General features: G+C 40.3%; 1 protein-coding gene across 1 annotated transcript in view; it reads left to right on the forward strand.

The window, feature by feature from the left end:
• LOC128634613 (NACHT, LRR and PYD domains-containing protein 12-like) overlaps positions 1 to 12,012 on the forward strand; it is a 38,473-nt gene that overhangs the window by 22,044 nt on the left and 4,417 nt on the right. The window contains exons 5-7 of the mRNA XM_053685321.1: positions 489 to 662; positions 5,602 to 5,775; positions 10,142 to 10,315. Coding sequence (XP_053541296.1) covers positions 489 to 662; positions 5,602 to 5,775; positions 10,142 to 10,315 — 522 coding nt within the window. The remainder of the gene's footprint in view (positions 1 to 488; positions 663 to 5,601; positions 5,776 to 10,141; positions 10,316 to 12,012) is intronic.

Genomic DNA, 12,012 nt, shown 5'->3' on the forward strand with positions numbered 1-12,012 from the left:
TCTGATGTTATTTTTATTTATGCTATGCTAACAGAAAGAATAAGTTAATATTACCTTACATTTTATTGTCTGTTTCTGTTCTGTTTCACCAACGAAATATTTCCAGACAAAGCCACAGGACATCCTGCTTCTTTTTGTTCAAACGGGAGATTTCTTATTTATTTTATTTATTTTTTTAGTTGGAGACCTTTTAACACGTACTTTCATTAAAAAATGGTTTCAAGTTTCAATTATAATAAAGCATTTGTTCAAACAAAAAAAACCTTCTGTTTTCAGTCCTTTAAGGACCATTGTAACTGATAATAAATTTATTAATAATAAATTAGTATTATTTGTTTTTAAAAAATATAATAATAAGTTACAGCGATCCTTAAAGTAATGAAAACAGAAGGGTTTTTTGTTTGAAAAATGCTTTAATAAAGCATTTGTTTATTATAATAATGTGTTTGTGTGTTCAGAGTTCTTATAATTCATAATTTCTCTTCCAGGCTATGGGGGTGTACACTGTCAGAGGAAAGCTGTAGAATTCTGTCCTCAGTTCTCAGCTCAAACTCCTCCAGACTGAGAGAACTGGACCTGAGTCACAATAAACTGCAGAATTCAGGAGTGAAGCTGCTGTCTGCTGGACTGGAGAATCCACTCTGTACACTGGAGACACTGAGGTACACACACACACACACACACACCAACCAACAGTAATAATAATAATAATAATAATAATAATAACAACTTTATTTATATAGCACATTTCATACATAAAATGCAGCTCAAAGTGCTCCACAGTGTTACGGAACGAGACTGGAGGCGGATGCAGGTGCAGGTCAAAGTCTTTATTATTTCGCAGACAACAAATACAGGAAGCGCGGTCTCTACTGACTATACAAACTCGGGACATCTAGCTACGACCGCTAGCATGCTACACATTAGCACATACCATTACACTTCCTTGACTTGACGAACGTAAACCAAATACAATACTGCGCGATGTGCGCAGTCACACGGGGGGGCTTAAATAACAAACATAATTAAACAAAAACATTAACACCTGGGGCAAATCAGACTTATATTAATGTCCAAGCAGGAAGCAAACGAAAACAAAAGAGTCACGTGACCAGTCAGAGGTCGTGCCGCAGTGACCTCTGCTGGCCGTGGCGTAACACACAGTGGAAAATAAAATGAAATATTAAAGGAGACCTATTTTAAGCCTTTTTACAAGATGTAATATAAGTCTCAGGTGTCCCCAGAATGTGTCTGTGAAGTTTCAGCCCAAATTACCCCACAGATCTTATACCCTGCTGTTAGTTAGTTAGTTCCGTCCGCGCAGCGGGGCGCATCGGGCAACAAGCATTCGCCAGCGGGCTCGGTCGGAAGCGTCGATTTCCACATCTTCCCACTTGACATCGAGCGCTCGTAGATCTTCCATGAATGTTCGTCGCCAAGTATTCCGCGGCCGCCCTACTCTTCTCTTCCCCCGTGGCGGCATCCAGCGCAGCGCGATCTTTGCGTGGCGTTGGTCAGACATCCGTAGAATGTGTCCTGCAAAGCGCATTCTTCGCTCTACGACCATTTCTGCCAGGCTGCGGGAGTTTGTTCTTCTTAGAATTTCTTCATTTGAAATACGATCACGGTATGATACACCGAGTATTCTTCTCAGGCATCGTTGTTGAAACACATTCAGCTTGTGGATGACTGCCCTCGAGCTCTTCCAAGTTTCAGATGCATAGATGGCGGTTGATATGATGATGCTATTAAACAGGCGAAGTTTGCTGTTGGTGTGGATAGTTCGCCTAGCCCAAATCGGTTGTAGCTGTTGGAAGACTGCAAATGCTCTGCCCATTCTGCGATTGACATCCACGTTAGTCCCACCATCCGCAGCCACAATGCTGCCAAGGTAGGTGAACTGTTTGACTTCTTCGATCAGCTGGTTGCTCACCGTGATCCGCACCGGCATCATCCGGCCGACGGCCATGACGTTGGTCTTGTCAGTGCTGATCCGTAACCCAACTTTGGCTGCTTCGTGCTCCAGGCTAGTGGTCATCTCCTGTAAGACTTTCCCATTCTGCGCCATTAGCACAATATCGTCGGCGAATTGCAGGTCGGTCAGGCGTCCCTGGCCTGTCCACGGAATTCCAGACGCTGGCTGTGTTAGTGCTCGTCGCATGACGAAGTCCATCATCATGAGGAAAAAGAATGGTGAAAGAATGCAGCCCTGTCTGACTCCAGTCTCGATGGTGAAAAAGGCAGTATGACCTGTGTCCGTCCGGATGCAACAGCTAGAATCCTGATATAAGTTCTGGAAAATGGCGATAAACCGCTGTGGAATGCCATATAGCCGTGCGATGTTCCAAAGCGATTTCCGGTGGACGCTGTCAAACGCCTTCTTAAAGTCTATAAAGTTGACCAAGAGCGGTTTCTGATATTCGGAGCTTTGTTCAATGATGTTTCGAAGAGCAAAGATTTGTTCAGTGCACGACCGACCGCTTCTAAACCCGGCCTGTTCTTCCTGTAGAGCCTGATCGACTGCTCGCAGTATCCGTTTGAGGAGGACGAGACAAAATACCTTGCCTGGGACAGACAGAAGGGTGATGCCTCTCCAATTGTTACAGTCTGCGAGATTACCTTTCTTAGGTAATTTGACGATGACACCCTGTCTCCAGTCATTTGGGACACGTTCCATGTGCCAGCAGTCATTGAGCAGCGTAGTGAGCACCCGTACAACTTCATCACCACCCGCTTTCAGCATTTCTGCCGAGATTTGGTCAAGACCAGGTGCTTTGTTGTTTTACCCTGCTGTACCCTGCTGTACCCTGCTGTAAATGCCCCTTTTTGGGTGGAAGCAAAAACAGGCTGTTTTGGTGTGTGTCTATTTAAATGCAAATGAGCTGCTGTGCCCCGCCCCCCTTTCCCCTCTCTATGCCTACTGGTCTCTCGAGCGCTCTAAAAAAAATCAATTTCCGGGATATTGTATATGATTTTCGGCCGTCAGGGAGCCGCTATCAGTATACGGGAGACTGCCGGAACTTCCGGGAGAGGTGTGATGTCTGTTTATGATGTTATTTATATTTTATCTTTCTTTTCATGTTACACGTGACGTGGACTCGACTGTACTCAGAAAAACTTCAGAGTCCAAAATATTCGAGTCCGTGTCGAGTTTGAGTACAAATTTACTTGAGTGTGTGAGGAGTCCGAATTCGTTCATAATTCGACTCGAGCACCCCAACTCCAATATAATTCACCCTCCCTCAATTACTGCAGGTTATAACAAAAAAACAAGCATAATATATTAGGGCTGCACAATTAATCGAATAGCGATCGTGATTACGATTTTGACTGCCCACGATTAAATGAACATGATCGACTGCGATATTCACGTTTAAAGTTTGTCCTCCGCTAATAGAAAACTCTGTCGCAGATCAAAGCAAGCGCTTCCTACACTTACAGCCATTCACCATAGAGTGGCGCGGGGATGACGTCATTTTGTAGTGTCAAAACCCCAAAACGGAGTTAGCATTTTAGTCTTCGCTTCGAGCTCCAGCACTTTGCGCGAGAGGAAATCATGACATTAACACGCTATAAGGTGGGTTTAATTCAAGCTTCATTAAAAAATTCCTCACCAATCATAATCAAGAGTAGCAAGTGTTCAGTCTGTAAACATACAGTATGCTGTCGCTCTCCTTCACTAATTATAATTCACTTCATTTAAACTCACGGTTGCCAGATATCACTAGAAAAGTCAACTCCAGTTTTCATGTTTTGATTTAATCCCCCCCAAAACACAATATTATCAGCAGACATGGACACTGTACTGGGGAACCCATCTAAAACTGATAAACAAACAAAAATAAAACTACTAAAATGTAAAGACAGAAAATGTACTTAGTTATAAATAAATCATTTAATATAGAAAAAGATATTATAATAACTTCATTAAATATAAATAAAATGAGAAATGAAATAGCTCCAGGCTCTGTTTACATTGAGCCTGTAACAGGATATAATAATATTGGGCTTGTTTTTGAAGCTGCAGTTGCTTATTTGTCTCATGAGACTTGGCAACACTGAGGTATTCGTATGTTGTATATTAGCTCCAATACTCGACAGTGGAGGTGGATACGGTTTTCTTGAAATAGAGGAGAGTTGCTCTCCCTCATAGCTAGCAGAAAATAAGTGCAGTTTACCACACTGACCATAGCAAAACAAACAAACAGCTGAATCAAGTTAGCTAGCTACCTATTGAGCTACTGAAATGTCTGACCTTTTTAACAGGAAAAAAGCATCTCTGTCAGTCTTCAATCCCTTCAGATCTCTGAGTTTTCACCACCTCTCAAAAGCCATGTTTATTCTCGTTTTAGCACGGGCTCTGTCGCTTTCCCTTTTTGACTGCAGGCTCTCTACAGTTCCAGGTTTCTTGGCTTTGACAACAGTTGGTTCCCCAGATGTCAACGTAACCATGCCAAAACTCATTTCAAGGAGGTGACTTCAGCGGCTACCTCCCACCTCCCCACCTCACGGAGAGAGAGAGGTCGACTGTAAAGCCCGCCTAACGAGAAAAGTGATAGATTAGTTAGCACAAAGAGAGACCAATCAGAATGCGCGCTGTGTCACTCTTACCACATCTGCCACTTGCTTTCTCGGTTTACTGTCGTGGAAATTTAGACAAACACCAGTAGACTCGTCCTCTCAGATGAAGTAGTTTTCTTACAGAGAGATGAATACAGGAAGAAGAATGAGTGCGCTCATCCAGTGTTGATGCTATTTCCCCAAGCTCCAGCTCAGTCCAGAACTCCTCCATAAGTGCCTGATGAATGTGAAAGTAGAGGACAGTGAGGTGTTGGTGTAGAAACACTGGGTTGAGGGTCAGAATAAAGAGCAGATAAAGCAGCTATGCACATACATAAAGAGCTAGCTCTTGTGCTGAGTGGCCACGCCCATTTAACTCTGATCCAACACCTCATCAACCTTTTCTCTCAACATCCTGTAAATGTTCCATAACATTACATTTTAATTTGCACATTAAAGAGTTCTTGTGTAAATGCTCCTACACACTGTTTATGAAGAAATTAATTCGTATCCAGTGTGATAAATGAGGCCCAGTGTTTTATATGAGTAAAACATTCAAGTGTGTATTTTATATGGTGTGGATTAGCATTGTTTCTGCTGCTGCGCTTTGTTTTTCTGTGTGTGTGTGTGTGTGTGTGTGTGTGTGTGTGTGTGTGTGTGTGTGTGTGTGTGTGTGTTAGTGTTAGGTGATTTGTATGTGTGTGAAAGTTAGATTAAGCGCCAAAGAACAATGAACTCCAAAAGTTTTAGCGTCTCTGTGAAACTCAGCTTTGTGTTAATGCTGAAATATCTACATCACTTCTCACATCAGAACAAAGTACATTTATTTCTACAGCATGTAGATCAGTGTACATTACACACAAATTTACTTTAATAACATGCCAATACTAGTTTATTGTTTATACACAGGCTGTTCATTTTATATTTTTATCCTGACATTAGAACCTTGTATTCAGGTAAACACTTTATTTCCCACCTGATGGAAACACCTCATTTCACAATCAGATAAATAAATCTAACACTTCATCATTTCTCTTCCAGGCTGCGGGAGTGTAATCTGACAGAGGAAAGCTGTAGAGTTCTGTCTTCAGTTCTCAGCTCAAACTCCTCCAGACTGAGAGAACTGAACCTGAGTAAGAATAACCTGCAGGATTCAGGAGTGAAGCTGCTCTCTGCTGGACTGGAGAATCCACACTGTACACTGGAGACACTGAGGTACACACACACACACCAACAACAGTAATAATAATAATAATAATAATAATAATAATAATAATAATAACTTTATTTATATAGCACATTTCATACATAAAATGCAGCTCAAGTGCTTCACAATGGAAAATAAAATAAAATCACAAATATAATAGTAAAGGAGACATACAGTGCTTCCGGAAAGTATTCACAGCGCTTCACTTTTCCCACATTTTGTTATGCTACAGCCTTATTCCAAAATGGATTAAATTCATTATTTTCCTCAAAATTCTACAAACAATACCCCATAATGACAACATGAAAGAAGTTTGTTTGAAATCTTTTCAAATGTATTAAAAATAAAAAAACAAAAAAAGCACATTTACATAAGTATTTACAGCCTTTGCCATGAACTCAAAATTGAGCTCAGGTGCATCCTGTTTCCACTGATCATCCTTGAGATGATTCTACAACTCGATTGGAGTCCACCTGTGGTAAATTCAGTTGATTGGACATGATTTGGAAAGGCACACACCTGTCTATATAAGGCCCCACAGTTAACAATGCATGTCAGAGCACAAACCAAGCCATGAAGTCCAAGGAACTGTCTGTAGACCTCCGAGATAGGATTGTATCGAGGCACAGATCTAGGGAAGGGTACAGGAACATTTCTGCAGCATTGAAGGTCCGAGCACAGTGGCCTCCATCATCCATAAATGGAAGAAGTCTGGAACCATCAGGATTCTTCCTAGAGTTGGCCACTGGGCAAACTGAGCGATCGGGGGAGAAGGGTCTTAGTCAGGGAGGTGACCAAAAACCCGATGGTCACTCTGACAGAGCTCCAGCGTGTCTCTATGGAGAGAGGAGAACCTTCCAGAAGAACAACCATCTCTGCAGAACTCCATCAATCAGGCCTGAATGGTAGAGTGGCCAGATGGAAGACACTCCTCAGTAAAAGGCACATGACAGCCCGCCTGGAGTTTGCCAAAAGGCACCTGAAGGACTCTCAGACCAAAGACTGAACAGAGATTGAACTCTTTGGCCTGAATGGCAAGCGTTATGTCTGGAGGAAACCAGGCACCACTCATCACCTGGCCACTACCATCCCTGCAGTGAAGCATGATGGTGGCAGCATCATGCTGTGGGGATGTTTTTCCGGAACTGGGAGACTAGTCAGGATCGAGGAAAGACGAATGCAGCAATGTACAGAGACATCCTTGATGAAAACCTGCTCCAGAGCACTCTGGACCTCAGACTGGGGCGAAGGTTGGATAACAAAGGCCAAGATAACAAAGGAGTGGCTACAGGACAACTCTGTGAATGACCTTGAGTGGCCCAGCCAGAGCTCAGACTTGAACCCGATTGAACATCTCTGGAGAGATCTGAAAATGGCTGTGCACCAACGCTCCCCATCCAACCTGATGGAGCTTGAGAGGTCCGGCAAAGGAGAATGGGAGAAACTGCCCAAAAATAGGTGTGCCAAGCTTGTAGCATCATTCTCAAAAAGACTTGAAGCTGTAATTGGTGCCAAAGGTGCTTCAACAAAGTATTGAGCAAAGGCTGTGAATACTTATGTAAATGTGCTTTTTTTTGTTTTTTATTTTTAATAAATTTGCAAAGATTTCAAAGAAACTTCTTTCACGTTGTCATTATGGAGTATTGTTTTTAGAATTTTGAGGGAAATAATTAATTTAATCCATTTTGGAATAAGGTAGTAACATAACAAAATGTGGGAAAAGTGAAGCGCTGTTAATACTAATACTTTCCGGATGCACTGTATTTTAAGCCTTTTTACAAGATGTAATATAAGTCTCAGGTGTCCCCAGAATGTGTCTGTGAAGTTTCTGGGGAGGGAAAATGGCTAATTGGGCCTAATTTTACATTTTCACTTATGGGTGTACTCACTTTTGTTGCCAGAGGTTTAGTCATTAATGGCTGTGTGTTGAGTTATTTTGAGGGGACAGCAAATTTACACTGTTACACAAGCTGTACACTCACTACTTTACATTGTAGCAAAGTGTCATTTCTTCAGTGTTGTCACATGAAAAGATATAATCAAATATTTACAAAAATGTGAGGGGTGTACTCAATTGTGAGATACTGTGTGTGTGTGTGTGTGTGTGTGTATTCAGTATGTGTGTGTGTGTATATGTATATATGTGTGTGTGTGTGTGTGTGTGTGTGTGTGTATATATATATATATATATATATATATATATATATATATATATATATGCCGCTAACAATAATTTTCATAATCATTTAGTTGGCGAATTCATTTTCGATTAATCGGATGGGGGCAAACTTTCAGGTTAGTAAAAACTAACGTGTTCCATTTGAGACGATTTTACCTTTCTAAAATCCATACACTAGACCAGTGGTTCTCAACCTTTTGTGTGCTTTGGACACCTAGCATATTTCGAACAATTCACAAGGAACCCCTCACTCCACAACAATTATAGGCTATATATTCAACAGTCATTTCTATATATGCTACTTTATTTTATTCATATTTAACATTAATAATGAATAAAAATGTAATTTAATTTAAATGAATAATATATATTCTGGTGTGTGTCTGTGTGTATTGGGTTCAGACAGTTGTGTAAAGTTTTAGTCTTAAGTTTATATTTGTAGCACTCAGGTTGTGGATTTTATTTTAAATAAATGAAAAAATGGCACTGACAGGTTGCCCCCCATATGATTAATTGGGAAAAAAATTGAAAAAAAATTAAATAAACAGTAAGTTAAATAATCATCGGCCAACAAATCAATTGTGAAAATAATCGTTAGTTGCAGTCCTAGTTTTAAACTGCGAGTGGTTTCAGTTTAATATGTTGTAGGCTCATTTATTGAGTCTGTTTACATTGAGCCTGTAACAGGATATAATAATATTGGGCTTGTTTTTGAATCTGCAGTTGCTTATTTGTCTCGTGAGACTTGGCAACACTGAGGTACTCGTGTGTTGTATATTAGCTCCAATACTCGACAGTGGAGGTGGAGGTGGATACGGTTTTCTTGAAGTAGAGGAGAGTTGCTCTCTCTCATAGCTAGCAGGAAATAAGTGCAGTATACCACACTGACCATAGCAAAACAAACAAACAGCTGAATCAAGTTAGCTAGCTACCTATTGAGCTACTGAAATGTCTGACCTGTTTAACAGGAAAAAAGCATCTCTGTCTTCAATTCCTTCAGATCTCAGTTTTCACCACCTCTCAAAAGCCACACCTATATTTATTCTCGTTTTAGCACAGGCTCTGTTGCTTTCCCTTTTTGACTGCAGGCTCTCCACAGTTCCAGGTTTCTTGGCTTTGACAACAGTTGGTTCCCCAGATGTCAACGTAACCATGCCAAAACTCATTTCAAGGAGGTGACTTCAGCGGCTACCTCCCACCTCCCCACCTCACGGAGAGAGAGAGAGGTCGACTGTAAAGCCCGCCTAACGAGAAAAGTGATAGATTAGTTAGCACAAAGAAAGACCAATCAGAATGTGCGCTGTGTCACTCTTACCACATCTGCCACTTGCTTTCTTGGATTACTGTTGTGGAAATTTAGGCAAACACCAGTAGACTCGTCCTCTCAGATGAAGTAGTTTTCTTACAGAGAAATGAATACAGGAAGAAGAATGAGCGCACTCGTCCAGTGTTGATGCTATTTCCCCAAGCTCCAGCTCAGTCCAGAACTCCTCCATAAGTGCCTGATGAATGTGGAAGTAGAGCAGATAAAGCAGCTATGCACATGCATAAAGAGCTAGCTCTTGTGCTGAGTGGCCACGCCCATTTAACTCCGATCCAACACCTCATCAACCTTTTCTCTCAACATCCTGTAAATGTTCCATAACATTACATTTTAATTTGCACATTAAAGAGTTCTTGTGTAAATGCTCCTACACACTGTTTATGAAGAAATTATTTCGTATCCAGTGTGATAAATGAGGCCCAGTGTTTTATGAGTAAACATTAAAGTGTTTATTTTATATGGTGTGGATTAGCATTGTTTCTGCTGTTGCACTTTGTTTTTCTGTGTGTGTGTGTGTGTTATGTGATTTGTACAGTATGTGTGTGAAAGTTAGATTAAGCTCCAAAGAACAATGAACTCCAACAGTTTTAGCGTCTCTGTGAAACTCAGCTTTGTGTTAATGCTGAAATATCTACATCACTTCTCACATCAGAACAAAGTACATTTATTTCTACACGGTGTAGATCAGTGTACATTACACACACATTTACTTTAATAACATGCCAATACTAGTTTTTGTTTATACACAGGCTGTTTTTTATCCTGACATTAGAACCTTGTATTCAGGTAAACACTTTATTTCCCACCTGATGGAAACACCTCATTTCACAATCAGATAAATAAATCTCACACTTCATCATTTCTCTTCCAGGCTGTGGGAATGTAATCTGACAGAGGAAAGCTGTAGAGTTCTGTCCTCAGTTCTCAGCTCAAACTCCTCCAGACTGAGAAAATTGGACCTGAGTTACAATAAATTGCAGGATTCAGGAGTAAAGCTGCTGTCTGCTGGACTGGAGAATCCACACTGTACACTGGAGACACTGAGGTACACACACACACACACACACACACACACACACACACACCCAACAACAGTAATAATAATAATAATAACAATAATAATAATAATAATAATTATTATTATTATTATGAAGCACATTTCATCCGTAAAATGCAGCTCAAAGTGCTTCACAATGGAAAATAAAATAAAATGATAAATATAATATTAAAGGAGATCTATTTTAAGCCTTTTTACAAGATGTAATATAAGTCTCAGGTGTCCCCAGAATGTGTCTGAAGTTTCTGCCCAAAATACCCCACAGATCTTATACCCTGCTGTAAATGCCCCTTTTTGGGTGGAAGCAAAAACAGGCTGTTTTGGTGTGTGTCTCTTTAAATGCAAATGACCTGCTGCGCCCCGCCCCATTTCTAGAAAAGACCAGCTCCTGCTTCTGATTCTACGTTAGCTGTGGAATCTGCTAACAACCTTATTCACAAAGCAGCCTGGTGTAAAATGATTCACAGAAACCTACACAGTTTTCAAAAAGACAATCACCTTACTGTATTGTGCATAATAAAGGTGTGTTTTCGGGTTAAAAATAAAAATGACGACATAACTCTAACACTTTAGCCGCATTAGCCATGGAATCTGCTAACAAGCTCATTCGGAAAAACGATTTGCAAACATTCCAAAATATAAAGTGCGATATTTCCGTCTTCTGGATATGAAACTGGATCACGAACAGTGGGTACTGATCCATGCTTGAGAATCAAGTTTTTATCAAATCCTGCTTTGTATTGACCCTCGTTCACAAAGCAGTCTGGAGTGAAATGATTAGGTATTTTTGGGGCACATTTCCGTCAAAAATAAAACTTCACTGCGTCTTCAGTGTCTCTGATGCCGGGAGTACATGAAGACTCTCGTGTTCATTCTTACAGCCAACAACAGAACACTTACAAAGCTTACGAAGCTGAGACATTCTTCTCATCACTGCAGCTGCTCCAGCGCGGAGAACATGACCGATTGTGTGCAGCTCACTCAGGGGAGGAGCTATGCTAATAGGGCAGAGTCCCTGGGCGGGGCTTGTTCCAACGTGACATCATGTTAGGACGAAAACAAAAGCGGCTCATTTTGAGACTCTGTTTATGATTTATTGGGAATATAAAAAAGGACTGGGTGGATTTTTACCATTGTAGGGTGGTTGTGGACACTTTCTGCCAACACACATTTATGTTCAAACACCATTTAAGAGTGAATTTTGCATAATAGGTCCCCCTTAAAACAAAATTATTGCAACAGAACATTAAAGATAAAAATACAATATTAAAACCTAAAAATTCCTTAAGAAATAATTAAATAATCAAACAGAAAATATTTTTTAAATTAGATCATTATGAAATTTAAAAAAAAAAAAAAAAAAAACAGTTTTAAGGCTAAAATGAAGAGGCCTAATTGAAAGCCAAGGTAAATAAATGTGTTGAAGCTGCTTTTTAAATATATTTAGTAGTGTTGGCTCCAAGTCCATCTTTGTCGAATCTGAATCGAGACCAAGTCCTTAACCAATCAAGAGTCCAAAAGGGGCCGAGTTAGACTTAAATCCGAGTCGATTCTGGCCGAGTCCAGAAAGTAATTACATTGAAAAAAGATTTGAAATTGCAGTTGTAAACTCAACACTGAGCTGTTAAATTAGTATTTTAACCTTCACAAACCAATTGCTACATAACTGTAACAAAAAATACCTC

The sequence above is a fragment of the Ictalurus punctatus genome, chromosome 13, assembly GCF_001660625.3.
Source record: "Ictalurus punctatus breed USDA103 chromosome 13, Coco_2.0, whole genome shotgun sequence".
Lineage (NCBI taxonomy): Eukaryota > Metazoa > Chordata > Actinopteri > Siluriformes > Ictaluridae > Ictalurus > Ictalurus punctatus.